The sequence below is a fragment of the Onychostoma macrolepis genome, unplaced genomic scaffold (genome assembly GCF_012432095.1).
Source record: "Onychostoma macrolepis isolate SWU-2019 unplaced genomic scaffold, ASM1243209v1 Scaffold1, whole genome shotgun sequence".
Classification (NCBI taxonomy): domain Eukaryota; kingdom Metazoa; phylum Chordata; class Actinopteri; order Cypriniformes; family Cyprinidae; genus Onychostoma; species Onychostoma macrolepis.
In genome coordinates, this window is record NW_026704597.1 from 172,931 (window position 1) to 191,043 (window position 18,113).

The 18,113-nt window shown below is 39.2% G+C and overlaps 1 protein-coding gene across 1 annotated transcript in view; it reads left to right on the forward strand.

Annotated features, from left to right (window-relative positions):
• Positions 1–18,113, forward strand: part of LOC131535014 (uncharacterized) — a gene marked incomplete at its 3' end in the record, with an annotated part of 92,873 nt that overhangs the window by 11,339 nt on the left and 63,421 nt on the right. Inside the window, exons 3-4 of the mRNA XM_058768147.1 lie at positions 2,202–2,306; positions 2,680–2,784. Coding sequence (XP_058624130.1) covers positions 2,202–2,306; positions 2,680–2,784 — 210 coding nt within the window. The remainder of the gene's footprint in view (positions 1–2,201; positions 2,307–2,679; positions 2,785–18,113) is intronic.

Genomic DNA, 18,113 nt, shown 5'->3' on the forward strand with positions numbered 1-18,113 from the left:
TTCCGTACCAGTGGTGTACGGTAGGGCTGCACAATACATAGTTTCAGCATCGATATCGCGATGTGCGCATCTGCGATTAGTCACATCGCAGAATGTGCAATGCAGTATAGGCTACTGATCGTTATATTTATACTAATTGTTTTCTTTGCTCACACACAGACACAGTGTCTACACCGGACGTGACAGCTGTACAGAGATACACATTTTAAATAAATTTAGTAGCAGAGCTACTGCAAGCGATTTTCATTGCTGGATATCCATTTATCCTTTGAAAATTCTGCGTCGTCTTGGAGAGCGCAGGTCACGGTTGCTTATGGCAATGGCAGAAGCCCCGAGCGCTTTGGAAAGAAGGTGAAAGTGGCGTGGTGTGGCTGGTGTTTTCCATGCGTTTTTTACATGTGGACGGCCCTAAAGTCTGTCTACACTGGACGCGACAAAGCGACCTTTGCAAATCATTTGAACTTTGTGTCAGTACGTCATAAATGGAACGAGGCATTAGTTTACCATCGGGGATTTGTCATGTCGTGCTGCACCGCATCCAGTGTAGACCGCATCACTGATTACAATGGGTTCTATTGTATTTTGTCACATCGCGCTGTGCTACTTGCATCCGGTGTAGACACGGTGAGAGCCACACAGATGCACGAGTTGCAGAACACCGAATTCTGTTCACTTCCGCATCTATTTGTGCCAGAATTGACACGCATACGCGTGAAACCATATCACAACGCATGTCTCTGCAAGTTTCCTTGTAAACACAGCTTATGACTTTGGTGAAGGTAAACAATTGAGAAATAAAATGGATGCATGTGTGTAACCAGTATATTGGTTCACAGCAATTTAATGTTCCTGGTTTCTGTGTCAAATGTTAATTAAACAACCAAACACATTTTGTTTTTTGTTTTTGTTTGTACAAAATTAATTTTGTAGCTTTAACATATTTATTGGATTTAATTTATACAGTGAAGACTATGCAGTGTTATTTTACATTTGATTAATCAATTTCTGTACCTGAATACTATTAGACTTACCTGAAAAATATAAAGCATAGTTTATTTCATTTATATCTTTGTTCTAGAGGTCGACCGATTCATTGGTTTTGCAGGTTAACCGGTTTGCAACCATTGCTGGAGTGGCTGAGAAGGGTCAGCTGGCATTATACAGTACGAGAGCGGCCTCTAGAGGTGGAAATCACTGACAGCACGTGTTGTTTATTTTGACACGTGACACTACGGGAAACTCCAGACTCTCATTTAAAGGAACACTGCACTTTTTTTGGAAATAGGCTCATTCTCCAACTCCCCCAGAGTTAATAAGTTGAGTTTTACCGTTTTTGAATCCATTCAGCCGATCTCCGGGTCTGGCGATAGCACTTTTAGCATAGCTTAGCATAGATCATTGAATCCTATTAGACCAGTAGCATCGCGTTCAAAAATGACCAAAGAGTTTCGATATTTGTGCGCAGTGATATTAAGCAGCGCCGCTGGGGACTACTTTCAGGCGCTGCGTAATATCACTGCGCCTGCTGCGGCCATGGTACGGCAGCAAAGTTCCTTGATTATTACACCGGAATGAGAGTATAGTTCCTAGCCAAATCGGCCTAGAAAATCGCAACTTTTCATTTTCCGCCGGTCTTAGTACACGATATAACTACAGAAGAGTCAAGTTTTAAATAGGACAAATATTAATATATTAATATTAATCACAGAAAAAGGGTGTGATTTAATCTGATTAAAAATGTTAGTCTATTGATAGCCATATATAAAATATACAATATAAAATTATTAAATATAAAAATAGAAGTTAAAATTGCAACAACAAAAAAAATTAACCGCTATAATTAAAAGCACAAAGAAATGCACAGCTTTTTCATTTGTACTCGGCATAAAATATAATACTTATTTGTAGTGTTCATATTAAATCAATGAGCTGTGAAGACCTGTTGCACTAACGGTATGGATGAATTGGATTTGTGTCAGAGACTCTTAATACTGTTACAAAGTGAAAACAAACACTCTTGCGATCTATTAAGGTGTCTCTCACTAACCGTACGAGATATTACAGATTCTCCTACAGTTAAAATAAATGGATGCTAACAGTCTTCTACCTTCACATGATGTTGAATACCTTCAAATAAGACTGAAGAGCCTCCTTCAAGTAAAATCTCTTCTGTCTCTCTCTCTCTCTCTTTGTGTCCTTAGAGAAAGATCGGACTCAGATGTGTTCAGCTCTGTGTCTGTGAAGAGTGACTGGTCAAAAGATGAACCACTGAAATTCAGTGAGAAAAAACCTTCATCTTCCAAAAGGTATTTCATGTGTTTTGCATTACAGCGCAACATTAGCTCAACTTTCTGTATCTAAGGAAACGTAAACTAGAGCAAGGATGTAATGATGATGTGGTTATGGCTTTTAGGTCTTTGCTCAAAGCAAGAATACTGATTGACTTTAGTTATTATAATGTCATGAATGATCTTTCCACTTTTAAAATGAAATGGTGTAGTCATTATGTGTTATGTACAATAGCTGAAGATGAATTATTTTTCTGTTTCTGAGTGTTTTAAAAAAAAAGAAAAAAAAAAGAAAAGACTTTGTGAAAATGTAATTTGATGTGTTTTGGGCTATTTGTGAAATAAAGTGTTTTCAAAAATCTAAATCTCTCTCTGCTCTTTGTGTCCTTAGTGTAAGATCAGACTCAGACGTGTTCAGCTCTGTGTCTGTGAAGAGTGACTGGTCAAAAGATGAACCACTGAAATTCAGTGAGAAAAAACCTTCATCTTCCAAAAGGTATTTTTCATGTGTTTTGCATTACAGCGCAACATTAGCTCAACTTTCTGTATCTGAAGATATTTTTACATCTTAGAGACTTTTGTGTAAACCTCCCATTTCAAAAAGATGTGGAGATTGATTCATTGTATTTTAGCCCCAAAATCAGTTTGTTGCAAAGATAAATGACAAATTGTCCTTTTGTGATGCCTTAGATACTGTTTTCCATATGTTTTGTGATTGCCCTGGACTTGAACCTATTTCTGTGCTGTTAAGAAAAATAGTAACAAAATTAGGTTTTCTGTATACTAATAGTTTTTTTTTTAAAGTTTTTTTATATTGGGTTGTTCTTATAAGGGATCTTTACAAGAACAATATGTACTTGCTAATTTTGTAAAAGGTCAAGCTAAATTAGCCATTTTGAAATCTCATCAGGAAAAAATACAAGGAAGGATGTTTGTATGGTAGATTTATTTAAATATCTGGTGGATAATGAGTGGTTATGGAATATATCTATTACAAGCAGATTGACAATATTCCTTTTTTTAAATGGAGATGGGGTGTTAAGGAAGCCCAGATTATAGTGAATGAGTTTGGTGGTTTGGTTTTTAATTGGAAATGCAATTTATTATGTGTTATAGCAGACATGTAGGAATACAGTATAATGTTTGATGTTTATTGTGAATGACTATATGTATTGTTTTTTTTGTGTGCGTGTAGAATTATGGGTTTGTCAAAGTGTCTCTCTCCCTCTCTCTCTCAATTCAATTAAATTCAATTCAGCTTTATTAGCATGACTGTGTAGCACAATGTTGCCAAAGCATTAACATATATATATATATATATATATATATATATATATATATATATATAACAACAACATAAATAATAATAAATAAAATCCATCTAAATAAATGAAAAGATAAAGTAAGTCAGTTAATCATGTTTAACATCTAACATTGTGAATGGTTAACACATATTTAGCAGTGAGTGCAGCTGTGTTATCATCTTCTCCGAGTAAGAAGGGCATTTTCTCAGTATCACTAAGTTCAGTAAATGATGGAATCAATGCTTCAAATCTGGGGAGAAATGTTTCCCTCACATTGTGATATTTAGGACACATCAGCAGAAAGTGTTTCTCGTTCTCTATCTGCTGTAGATCACAGTGTCTACAGATCCTCTGCTCTCGCTCCGTCCATGTTTGTCTGTGTCTTCCTCTCTCTATTTCTAAATCATGGTTACTTCATCTGTATTTGGAGAGGATTTGTCTTTCTTTGAATGGTTTGATCAATAAATAATTGGCAAATCTAGTGGTTCTGTTTAGGGTTGAGTAGCATTGGAGTTTATTATGAAGGTCAAAGTGTATTTTTAGAGATTCATCATGAGTAGCTTTCAGATTTTTGTCAATTTCTTTAATAATGGCTTTGGGGTTGTAGCTGTAGCTGGGTTTTATGGACTAGCAGAAGAGCGAGCGTGTTTAGAGGATGAGGTTCTGCTGAGGTTTCATTGTCGAGGAGGGCTTTATATTGGACTGAATCAGGATCAGATCGATGGAGGTGATGCCAGAACTGAACACATCTCTTCTGGATCTCAATGTTCAGTGGGTATAAGCCTAATTCAACTCTGCAGGCATCATTGGACGTACCTCTATGGACCCCTAAAATGTTTTTGATAATTTCTAGTTGTAGTTTTTCTATTGATGTTTTATCCCAATTTTTAAAATGTATTATTGGTCCCCAAATTTCACTCCCATACAGTAGAATTTGTTTAATGATTGCGTGATATAATTTGATCCATGTTTTAATTGGCCAAACCGTGATTTGATGGCATAAAATGCCCTCCGGGCGTCTCATTCAAGGCCTTCACAGCCAGACTGAAGCCCCCTGATGCAGAGATCTCGATGCCCAGAGTGTAGCTGGTGCTGTGCTCGAGGACTTCTCCTCCGTAACTGAACTGGTATCTGCTTCCCTGAGACCTGGCCTTCTTCTGGAATACCATGACTCTGGTTTTGTCCAGTGCCCATTCCTCACAGTACTGTTCCAGCAGGGCCAGGCTGTGCTGGAGACCCTCGGCTGTGGGGGACAGCAGCACCAGGTCGTCCGCATACAGCAGGCATTTGACTTCAGAGTCGTGCAGAGCGAGGCCCGGGGTTGCTGCCGGAGTGGTCCAGAGCTTCTGCCAGCTCGTTGATGTAGATGTTAAACAGGGTTGGGCTCAGACTGCATCCCTGCCTCACTCCACGACCCTGCTGGAACAACGCACTTTTGAGATTCCCAATTTTGACCGCACATTTACTGTTTTTATACATTGATTGTATAACATCAAATGTTTTTCCCCCAATGCCAATTTGTAATAATTTGTATAGTAAACCATCATGCCAAATAGAGTCGAAAGCTTTTTTTAAATCAACAAAACATGTAAATATTTTTCTTTGTTTGCCCTTTAGATTTTTGTTAATTAGAGTGTGGAGAGAATAGATGTGATCGGATGTACGTTGTTTTGGTAAAAAGCCAATTTGTGATTTATTTAGGATGTTGCTGTCACGCCCCTGGACTGTTTTGTTGTGTTTTCATTCCCCATGTGCTCGGTGTGACCTAATTTCTGCCATTGTCCAATTATGAGTTAATCACCTTCATTGTGTTCACCTGTCTGCCCCTCGTCATCTGCCCTATATTAGTTGCTGTCCTTTTGAGTTCTAGTTTGTCGGTTATTGTTGATGTTACCCTGTGTGTGTACCTCCTCGTTTCCAGTTATATTAAATCTATTGTCCCCTTTGAACCTTCGTCTTCGTACTTTGCGTCTGCACTCCACAGCACCGTGACAGAATAACCGACCACACAGAAAGTAAAGTATAGCCATGAGTTTCCTCATTTTGTTTTCCGTTTTCGTCAGTTTTTATTTTCTGTTTTTGTCATGAATGACCCTGCCTGCCTCCTCCTCATGCTGGAGCAGAGGAGCCTTTCCTCGAGGACCATACAAGACTATTCGTGGAAATCTCCAACTATACCCACTACCCGGACTACTGCCTCTGCACATTCTACCAAACAAGCCTGAATGATGAGTGCAGAGCGCAGTTGTCCGGAGATGGTCCTCGGGGAGATTTTGCCACCTTTGTGGAGTGGGTGCTGGTGTCTTGTGGATCCCCACTGACCGTGGACTACAAGGACGATGACACCAGTCCCACTCCTGACCCAGAGCCCAGCCCACCATCACCCCGAGCCGCAGAGCGTCAGCCCGAGCCCACCGCGGACGGAGAGCCAGAGCCCATAGCAACCCACGAGCCGTCGCAAGAAGGAGCGACTGAGCTGGAGTTTGCCCCGGAGCCAGAGCCTCATGGACCGTCCGATCAGGTGCGAGAGCCGGCTACATCGCACGCGACAGTGGATGTTACAGTGGAGCGTGAGGGTGCTGAAGGAAGCCCCGCCCACTGCACCGCCGCTGAGGGTGAGCAGTTGCAAGACTCTGGGGACTTAATAGACTGGGAAACTCATGCAGACATGCCCTCTCTGCTTCCACCTTTATCTGAAGTCTCTGACTACCCTGAACTGCCTACCTACCCGGATTTCCCACCCACCCTCCTCTCCTGCCTCCTCCTATCATCCCGGCTACTTCAGCCCCACCTCCGCTGCATCCTGGCAGCCCCTCTGCTCACCCTCAGCCCACCATCTGTGCGGTGGGATCGCCGCGGGTCTGCCTGTCTCCATCGGCGTCGTGGCTGGGGGATCCCTCGTCTCCGCTTCCAGCCTCTGAGTCCTGGACTCCACCTCGGCCCTCCGACCCAGCGGCTCCACCTCAGCTCCTAGCTCCCTCATCTCCACCGTCGCCCGTCGATCCTCCAGCTCCACCGGGCTCCCTCGTCCCTCCGGCTCCGCCTTGGTCGGGCGTCGACCCGCCATCGCCTCAGGACTCCGCTCCTCCGGCTACACCTCGTCGCTCCGTCCCACCGGCTCAGTTGGGCTCCTTCCTCCCGCCAGCTCCACCTTGGTCCTCAGTCGCTCCGGCTCCACCGCGGATCTCCGGAGCTCCGTCTCCGCCTCGGTCGCCGGAGCACTCGGCTCCACCTTGGCCCTCCGGATCCTCGGCTTCGCCCGGGCTCATCTGCTCTCCAGCTCGGCTCGGGCTCCTCCTCCACCTGCTCTGCCGCCGTCGGTCGGCCCCTTGAGTCGGCGGCCATTCCTCCTCCATGGCTCCTCCTCCGTCGGCTCCACCGTGGGCCATCAACATGGCTGTGGCCTGGGTCTCTGAGGCTCCTCCTGCTCCAGGTCCCTCCTGTCTCCTCCTGGCTCCTCCCTCCTTCGTCACCTCCCTGGTCTCTGTCTGCCGGCCCCTCCCGGTGGTCCGTCCTCCTCCTGAGCCTCCGCCTTTGTTCCCACCCGTTTCCCCCTCTGTTGTTCCACGGTGCGAGGGCGCACCTTCCGGGAGGGGAGTAATGTCACGCCCTGGACTGTTTTGTTGTGTTTTCATTCCCCATGTGCTCGGTGTGACCTAATTTCTGCCATTGTCCAATTATGAGTTAATCACCTTCATTGTGTTCACCTGTCTGCCCCTCGTCATCTGCCCTATATTAGTTGCTGTCCTTTTGAGTTCTAGTTTGTCGGTTATTGTTGATGTTACCCTGTGTGTGTACCTCCTCGTTTCCAGTTATATTAAATCTATTGTCCCCTTTGAACCTTCGTCTTCGTACTTTGCGTCTGCACTCCACAGCACCGTGACAGTTGCGTCTTGAGGAATGTCACTATGCGGTTGTTTATTATATTGCAGAAAAGCTTTGCTAGGTTACTGCCCACACAAATAGCACGGTAATGACTGGGATCGAATTTATCTCCTTTTTTATATAGGAGTGATCAGTCCTTCAGACCAGGTCTCAGGGAAGTCACCAGAGGATAAGATCAGATTGAATAATTTTGCCAGAGCTTGAATTATGTAAGGGCTGCTGAGTTTGAGCATTTCATTACTGATGTTGTCTTGTCCGCATGCCTTCTTTAATTTCAGATTTTTAATGTGCTCTGTTATTTCTGATGTTGTTATAATCATGTCCAATGGGTTTTGGTAATTTTTTTTATTGTTTTCTTTAAATCTTCTAGTTTTCTCTTTGTTTTTATTTGGGGCTGGTTGAGGTCTGGTTCAAGTGTTTAGTAAAGAGTTTTAAAGTAAGAGCTCCAGATTGTGCCGCACTGGAGTAATGTGTTTGGTTTGGGGCTTTCAAATTTTTTAAAGAGATTCCAGAAATTGTTTTGGTCTATTGATTCATCGATTTCATAAATTTTAGCTTCATAATATTGATCTCTGTTGCAAATGAGCTTTTTATAATTTTTCAAACAGTAGCGTCTGATTGGCCAGTTCTTTATGCTTTTTGTTAGCAAGTCGTCGAAGGTCTTTTCTGAGACTATGCATTCATTGTCAAACCACATATTCTTTTTTAATTTTTTGTTTGTTTGTTCTATGTTTGTTTGGTCGTTTAGTGTTAGATATAATGCCCAAAGTTTGAAATATATAATTAAGATTGGATGTTGCTGAGTTATTTATATTAGTTATATTAGTTTCTGGAGTGAAATCTCGAGGTCGTCCAGCATTTTTAGTATAACAGAGCTGCTCATGTTTTCTTTGAATTTTTCAGCGTTAGATTGGTTCCAACTGAGTTTTGGTTTTAAAGGGAACAGTTTTTCATGTTTGAGGGGAGGAGTACTGACCCGGTCACATGACTGTTTCAGGTAAAGGACTGTTTGGCAGCGGTCAGAAATGGGAAGTTGAGGTCTAACTATAAAGGCATTAATAAAATTTGGGTCAATGTCTGTAATTGAATAATTAACTATACTGGCTCCTAATCTGGAGCAATAGGTGAATCTGCCTAAACTATCTCCTCTGGTTCTGCCATTAATGATGTATAGCCCTAAACCTTTACAAAGCTTTAACACTTGTTTTCCATTGGTGTTGACTAAACTATCATAGCTGTTTCTTGGTGTGATAATTAATGAAGAATGAAACGTGGTGTCGTTGGATATGTAATTATTATCTACAATATTTACATAATCAATTTCTCTTCCGGTCCTGGCATTTAAGTCTCTAAACATGAGAATATGTCCTCTTGACTGAAAGTGCAAGATGTCAGTCTGTAGCTTTAGAAAGCTTTGTTCGTTGTAATAGGGAGAGTCATGAGGTGGAATATAGAGCGCACGGAGGTAAAGGTTATGCTGTGATATGACTGATTTCAGTTCAAGCCAAATAGATGAATTTTCAATTTTAACAATTTTTATCAAGTGCTTCAAATTGTCTTTGTGCCAAGTAAGTATTCCACCTGAGTCACGGCCATATTTAATATTATAATTTTTTAATGAAGGAACAACAATTTCTTTGTATCCTATTGGACAATGTAAAGCCTCATTACTGCGACACCACGTTTCATGAAAGATACAAATGTCCATATCTGTTACACTGCTGAGTAAGTCTTGGTAGAAGAGTGCAGACCCTGTATATTCCAACAACTGATTTTAAGAGACTTCATGAATAGGTTTGTCTGTAAAGTGTGTGCGTGTATATGTAAATATGTGTGAGTTATATCATGAGTCTGGAGCAGACGGTGTTCAGCAGACGTATTATCTGGTTGAGTTCAGCAGCTGCAGGGTTTTGTGGTCGTTGAACTGCCGCTGCGTAGCTCTTGTGTTGTGATGGCGGTCTGTTGGGGGATGAGGGGTTCTTGTTGGCTGAGAGCTTCTCTTGTTGTTGAAGTTTCAGCTGTTTTCCGGTGCGTTTCCAAGGGCTGTGCTTTTCATCACTCTGGCGAAGACTTTCACTCCTTGCTTGTTGAGATGCACGTGGTCATACGTATGATGTGGTCGTATATCTTTGTGATGGGCGAAATGAGCATTAGGAATAAGCGCACAGCTTCTGGAGAGTTCCACATTATTTCCATGAATCACGTGGAATGGTACATCGGTGCGTGGTAGTAATGCGGACAGTTATTTTTGCGTCTGGGAAACTTTGAGTGGCTCTGATTGCCAGCTCTCTGATCACAGGAGCCACATGGCCCTTCATGGCCCTTAAATCATTTGTCCCTGTGTGAATTGATGCGTTTGTAGTGTTCATTCAGGTTTCTATCAGACAGGACCTGAAAAGCACTTTTTGTGTTGGGGCACCAGATTTTCTTGGGCATCATATTTGGGAATAGAAGTTTCTCATTGACATATTTCCCATTGGAGTCAATCAGGATAAGAGCCTGTGTTTCTCTCGGGTCCTCTGCAGCAGAGATATCAATCTGATTTGCTGGATCAGTCAAGCTGTGAGACTCTCTCTTCATTGCTAGTTGTTCAGCTTGAGGATTTTTCACGAGGATCTCTGGGCACATTGATGGTTTAGGAGAAGACTCTTTAAGTGCTGGGACAGAATTGAGTTTTTCTTTCAAACTGTTAATGAGTTCATCCTTGCTGTGGAGTATTGACTTCAAGGCAAAGAGCTCCTCTTGCATTTCTGCTCTGACTTCTGTTAGCTGTTTTCCTAAAGTTGATTTTATTTCGCTCACTTCATCTTTAGTTTGTTGAAGCTCCTTTGGCATTTCTTCTCTGTCTCTTTGCAGATATTTAATCTCTTGTCTCAAATTCAATATGTCATTTGTAAGTTGTTCCATGTTGTTGTTGTTGCTTAGGTGGGAGAGAATGAATTCTTTTAGTTCTACTACCTCTACCTCCAGGAGTGAAAAACTGTCTTTCATTCTTGACATTGAAGTTATTGTTGTTGGAGTCATTGCAATCTTTTGGTCTGATTTTCCAGGGGAGGTATCAGTGTTTGGATCCTTGTTCACTTGTGTGGGATGATCATCATCATCATCATCATCATCATCATCATCATCATCATCAGACAGTGCGAGTGTTTTTATTTCTTCAAATTCTTCAATGAAGACTTTGAGAGCAGACTCTGATCCTTGTATCATGACAGTGCCATTTTGATACAAGTTTAAGGTCATAAAATCTTGTTTCGTTGTTGTTTTCAGTATCTTCAAATACTAGGATTTGTCTGCCTTTACAGATGCCTCTTTTCTTGGTGAAGGGGAAATGCTGACAGAAAGCAGTGTGCCATAAAAGGCTGTGTTCAGAGTAGAAAAGCAGGTTAGTCAGGACACTGTGGTCTTGTTTCCGGCGTTTCCTTCATCTACTTCTGTCTGAGAAGTTGCTTGGATTTCTCAGAACTCTTCTGAGGGTAGATGAAGGGGCGGGGCCAAGATGCTGCACTGGCCGTGGTTGATTTTAGAATGTAAACAATCAACTGAATTAACTGCCAGTGGTTTGTTTATTTTCTCTTGGTCAGCAGACAAAGTTATTAAAAATTAAAAATAATTCAAAACGTAGGAAAAAAATAACTTCTACTGATTCAGAAGAGAAGAGGAAAAAAAAAAAAAAAAAAGTCCAGTTGTCCAAAATGTCTCTTTGTGTTGTTCCTCTAAGTAAAAGCTCACAGAGAGCTATGAAATAGCAGTCTTATTTAAAATGTCTTTACCTTTCTTCTTCTGTGAGGTTTTTCTCTTAGTTGTTGTTTTTGTTGTTTGATGTTATCTTTTCCAACATGAATATCTTCTTCTGAAGACAGTTATCCTGTGATTAGCTGTGATTTGCTTCTGAACTTCCCTCAGATTCAAGTGTGGTTTAAAAAAACAAAAAACCTTTCCAAAATTCAACAAAAGATTCGTCTAGATGTTGTTTTGTGTTGAATCTACTACTTTTTGAAGATATTTTTAAATTATTATCTCAATTTATCTGCTCACGTCTGACTTTACTGTAGAATTCTCTGTATATTCTCTCTCTCTCTCTCTCTCTCTCTCGTGCGAGTTGCATGTTGGGTGTGTGATCGTTTCACGGGTGAGAAGAGCAATTGTTTTTTTTGTTTTTTTTTTTGTTTATTTATTTGTTTGTTTATTTCCTTTTTTCTTTGTTTGTTTATTACATTTTTGTTTGGTTGATTTTTGTTTGGTCCAGTGGCGGGGTGTGAGAATGGAGGCTCACTCGAGCGGGTGGGATTCCTCTCTTTCACTCCGTCATGGAGTAAGGTGTGTACCTGTTGCTGATGCATCAGTGGAAGATGTACTTGTTGCGGTTGGTGAACAAATTGGGTTTGAAAACATAGTTTCTGCCTCGCGTATGAACAAGGCCGTTGTGATCTTCCTGAAGGAGCAGAGTTTGGTTTGTCGGTTTGATTGAGAGCGGAGTGTGGGTAAGTGGTGTTTTCTGTGTTGTTTCACCGCTGGCTTCGCTTTCAACAAAAGTTACAATTTCTAATGTGCCACCGTTTATACCTAACTGTGAAATTGAGCGAGAACTACTTCGGTTTGGGAAACTTGCTAGCGGAATAAAAATGATTCCGCTAGGTTGTAAGAATCAAGCATTAAAGCACGTGCTGTCATTTAGACGCCAAGTGTTTGTTTTTGGAATCGTCGTCCTTGGATATTTCTTTTTGCATTCAGCATGAAGGGAAATCCTTTATGATTTATGCGAATACTGGCAGTCTAAAATGTTATGAGTGTGGAGATATTGGACATAAGAAAAATGTTTGTCCACGGAAAAAGCAGGTTGAAATGAATGAAAATGCAAATAGAACCAACAGTTGTTTTACCAACAGAAGAAGTGCAGAGGATTGAAGTAGAGAAAGATCAAGTTGATACGGGAAAAAAGGAGGATTCAAATTGTGGTGCTGTACAGGAGAGTGAAAGTAGGCCTATAGTAAGTGAAGAAGTTGAGGGAAACTGTGGAAGAATTGTTGAAGCAGAAAGGTCTGACGCCAATTGTACTTTTGAAATGGAAAATATAGGGCAGAAAAGTGAAGATCACTCTTTTGTTTCACAGATAGAGGAAGAGGGAATTGGTCATGGAATGGAGGAGGGTGATGATGATGATGATGATAATATGTCTGAAATGTCTGATATCCCTTCTCAGTGTGGGGATGAACAGTTGTATACTGTAAAAGAAATCAATGATTTTCTAGATGAAACCTTTGGCAAAAGATTTGAAGTAAGAGAGTTCTTTCCAGATGTTAACAAGTTCTTAATTTCAGTAATGAAAATACAGAAATCAGTAGGTTTCGAGGAGCTTGATAGAAGGAAAAGGTTTAGACTAAAGAAAATTGTAACAAAATTAAGGAGAGGAAAATGTCCTGCTACAAGACTAACTAAGACTGTCTAATGTCACAAAGGGTGAATCTTCTCCTCCATCTTAAAGTGTTTTTTCGGTAACACTTTACAATAAGGTTCATTAGTTGACATGAACTAAGAATGAACAATACTTCTACAGCATTTATTAATCTTAGTTAATGTTAATTTCAGCATTTACTAATGCATTATTAAAATCACAACTTGTGTTTGTTAACATTAGTTAATGCAACATGAATAAACAATGAGCAACTGTATTTTCATTAACATGAACAAATATGAATAAATTGTTTGTTCATGTTAGTTAATACATTAACTAATGTTAACAAATGACACCTTATTGTAAAGTGTTACCGTTTTTTCTTTTTGGTTTTTCTTTTTTCTCTTTCTTTCTTTTTCCTCTTTATATGGAGAGTTTAACAATGGGAACCATTAATATGAATGGTGGAAGAATAAAAATAAAAGGGCAGTTCTATCTAAATATATACACACAAAAAATATTAATATTACATTCCTACAGGAAACTCATAGTGATCAGATAGATGAGATAGACTGGAGAATGTGGTGGGAGGGAAACATGTTCTTCAGTCATGGCTCTAATTTAAGTGGGGGTATTGCTATTCTTTTTAAAAAAATATATAAATATGACTGTTGTTTCTACTTGTGAGATAGAAAAAGGTAGGGCTTTAGCTCTTCAGGTGGAAATAATGGGTTTGATGTTTGTTTTTATTAATATATATGCCCCAAACAATGGATCAGAGAGAATAAGGTTCTTTAGGAAAGTGAGTGATAGCTTAAAAATATTTGATAAGGATGCAGTTTTGGTTTTAGGCGGTGATTGGAATTGCACTTTAGATTTTACTTTAGATAGGAACGGAGAGGAACCTTGTCCTCCTTCAGTCACTGTTTTAAGCAATATTATTAGGGATTATGATCTAATTGATGTTTGGAGAGAACATCATTTAATGGCAAGACAGTATACATGGGTAAAAGTTTCTAGTGATCATATTAGTTCAGCAAGGCTGGATAGGTTTTATATTAGTAGAAGTAAGAATAATTGTGTTAAAAAATCAGTTATTTCCCCAAATGGTTTTACGGACCATCATTTGTGTTCATTTGAACTAAGTTTAAAAAAATCTAAAAGTCTTAGTTTTTATTGGCATTTTAACACTAAATTATTGCATGATGTAACATTTTGTGAGAGTTTTATATTATTGTGGAATAAATGGAAAGGAAAAAAAAATGATTATGAAAATATTGTACAATGGTGGGAAGTGGGAAAAACCCAAATAAGAATGTTTTGCCAAAATTATACTGCTCATACTAATAGTTTGATTAAAAAGACAATTAGAGAACTTGAGAGAGATATTGAAAAACTTGAAATAAATGCAGTTAACAATAATTTAACAGATGTAAACATGTTGGAAAAAAGAAAGAAATCATTGGGGACTCTTCTCCATGAAAATGCAAAAGGAGCTTTGATTAGAGCTCGTTTTTCTTTATTGAAGGATATGGATGCCTCTAGTTAATTTTTTTTTTAATTTGGAAAATAAAGAAATGGAAAGAAAACAGATTTTACATCTGAAACGTATTAATGGAACTTTGACATCTGATCCAAAAGAAATGAGGATGATCGCAATGGATTTTTATAAGGAATTGTTTGGAGAACAAAAGTGTGATGTCTCAAGTATGGATTTTTTATTTAAAGATCTACCTAAATTGAATATTGAACAACAAAAGGAGTTGGATTCTGAAATAACGATACATGAACTGTCAGAAGCAGTTCAGCAACTTTCTGTTGCTAAAGCCCCTGGTATTGATGGACTTCCGGCAGAATTTTATAAACATTTTTGGAATGTGATTAAGGAAGATCTGTTGGAGGTTTTTAAAGAGTCTTTTGAAAAAAAAGGAATTGCCAACTAGTTGTAAAAGAGCTGTACTTTCGTTACTGCCTAAGAAAGGTGATCTTGGTTTTTTTAAAAATTGGAGACCGGTGGCATTATTATGTACAGACTATAAAATTCTTGCGAAGTGTTTTTCTAATAGATTAAAAAAATATCTTGGGTCTTTGATAGAAAGGAGTCAGACTTATTGTATACCAAATAGAACTATAATGGATAACCTCTTTCTTTTAAGAGATGTAATTGATTTGGCATACATGGATAATATAAATTTAGGTATATTTTCTATCGATCAAGAAAAAGCTTTCGATAGAGTTGATCATTCTTATTTGTTTAGTCATCTTAAAGCTTTTGGAATTGGAGATTCTTTTTTATCAGGTATAAAACTTTTATATACTGGGGCATCTGTTATGTTAAAGGTGGGAGGTGGGCTTAGTCAGCCAGTTTTAATGTATAGAGGAATAAGGCAGGGATGTCCTTTGTCAGGACAACTTTTTTTTTTGGCAATTGAACCCCTACTTTGTCAATTGAGGAAAGATTTACAAGGTTTTGCAGTTAAAGGCTTTGAAAATAGGCTTATAAAGTTATCAGTTTTTATAAAAAATAAAAATTATGTTGAAGCATTAAAAGAAAGCCTAAATGTTTATGAAAAGGCCTCATCTGCAAGGGTCAACTGGAACAAAAGTGAAGGTTTCATAATGGGGAATTGGCAAGAGGAACCTCCTCCAGTACTCCCAGGTGGAGTTAAATGGGGTAAAGAAGGGTTAAAGTTTTTAGGGGTATATATCAGGAAAAGAACTGGGAGGGTATGATAGAAAAAGTGTGTGGGAAATTGTGCAGATGTAAGTGGGTGTTACCCAAACTATTATACAGGGGGAGGGCCCTGGTTGTCAATAATTTAGTTGCCTCTATGATCTGGCATAAAATGATTGTACTAAACCCACCAAATAATGTTGTGAGTGCAATTCAAAGAAATGCAATCAATTTTTTTTGGTCTGGATACCACTGGACAAAGGCTGCTGTGCTCTTTTTGCCAGTCAATGAAGGTGGACATGGATTAATGGATATACAAAGTCGAATTATGACCTTCAGAATCCAAGCGGCGCAAAGACTGTTGTATTCTGGGCAATCTATGTGGACTGACACAGCTTGTGCTTTGTTGCAAAAAGTGGACATTTTTAAATATGATAAACAGTTGTTTTTAATAAGACTGATGGACATTGATTTGAGTGGTACCTCATTTTATTATCAGTCGGTTTTAAAAGCGTGGAGATCAATTTTCAAAGTGGAGAGAAGTTCTTCAGATTGGACACGGCATGAACCTCTTTTTAATAACCCTCTGATTGAAGTCAAGGAACTAAGTCTGAGGAGTTTAAGATCTGTAATGGCAAAAGCTGGTTGTACTAAACTATCTGAATTGAGAGATGGCAACAGATGGAAAAGTCCTGAGGAGATGTGTTGTCTGACAGGCATTAAGTCTGTAAGGTTCATGAAGATAATATTAAATAGGATTTTTTCGTTTTTACCTCCTGTATTAAGACAACTTCATGAAGACAATGAGCTGATTTTAAAGGACAATGATGAAAATGATGACTTTCCAGAGTTAAAGATTTCTGCAGCCATTGAAGAAAAACCAGAAAAGGACTCAATTCTTAATTTTAGAACTCCACAAATGACAACATTTGAAGAAATATCCAAGAAAGCAATCTATGTAACATGCGTGAAAGTGATTTATTACTCCTCTCTGAAGAAAGTAAAGGAGTCAAAATGGACCGATATATTTGGGGCAGAATCTTCCCCTAAGGGATGTTGGAGGTCTCTATATAAACCTCCCATAGAGAAACGGACTGCAGATCTCCAGTGGAGAGTTATTCACTGTGCAATAGCCACAAATAAACATGTGGCACATTTTGATTCCAATGTGGTGAAGGAATGTGTATTTTGTAATGCTGAGGAGTCAATAGGTCATTTGTTTTTATATTGTTTTAGATTAAGAGGCTAATTAATATTTCAGACTTTGGAAGATTGGTTAAGAAAATTAGGAGAAGAGTTTAGTCCAGTGAATTTCATATTTGGTCTTAAATATGTTGCTGCAAAGAAAACAATAATGTCTTTGATAAACTTTATAGTGGGTGAAGCAAAGTTAGCAATATGGTTGACAAGAAAGCGGAAGTTAAAAGGTGAATGTTCAGTGGATCCTGAATTAATGTTTAAAGCTCTAATAACTGCAAGAATTAGAGCAGAATTTGCCTTTTATAAAATGACAATTCAATTAAATTCAAATTAGCTTTATTGGCATGACTGTGTAACATCACAATGTTGCCAAAGCAATACATATATTATACAGATAAATAAAATCTAGGGGAAACACGCATACATGTCCATATTATACATGTACAGTAGGTAAAAAAAAATAAAAATAATAATAATAATAAAATATAAAAATAATAATAAGTTTGTCTAAGTTGCTTGTATGCTTAAATTCAGGTGAAACTAGAGCTATTTGTTTGAAATAGGCATCTCTGATGTGTTTATATTTGCTGCACTGTGTGAGGAAGTGCAGCTCGTCCTCTACGAGTCTCTCAGTGCAGTGAGAACACAGTCGGAGCTCTCTGTCTCTCCAGCTCTGCTTGTGTCGGCCCGTCTCCACACACAGACTGTGCTCACTCAGACGATACTTCGTCAGCAGCTTTCTCTGACCATAGTCTTTAATACTGCTCAGGTATGGCGCTAATTTATAATCAGATTTTATACTGTGGAAGTAAGTTAATTTCTTTACTTGAGTTACTTTTGCTGCCAATCATGAATGTATTCTTCCTGGGTTATTTTTTCTGTTTCTTTAATTTTTGAATACTTTAACTGAATTGTGGAATTGAGTTGATGTTTTTCCACTAAATAGTGAAAGGGGTCAGTCTCTGGGTGTTTTGGCCGATAAGTGAAAGCACTGTGGTGGCAGCTATCTGTCAGCGCGTCTGAAAGATGGAACCAGAACTTCGCTGCTCTCTTCTGGATCTCAGAGAGCAGAGGAAATCGGTTTGGAGTCTTTTTGCTTTTCAACGATCAGAAGATTCACACTGTCTTTTTTGGTTACTTGGGGAGCCTTTAATCTATGGCTCTCGCTTGGACTTAACGGACAGTCCTTTTTTTCCTGGACTTAGTAGGTTGCTGATTAAGCACAATGTTATTACACTGAGTCAGCTACTGAACATTGTTGGGCCGGATTTTAAGAACGAAGTAGCATTGGCTCAACACTTGGGAATCAGGTCTAATCGTTTGGCTACCCAGTTGCTCATGAAATGGCAAGCTGCCCTAAGGACAAC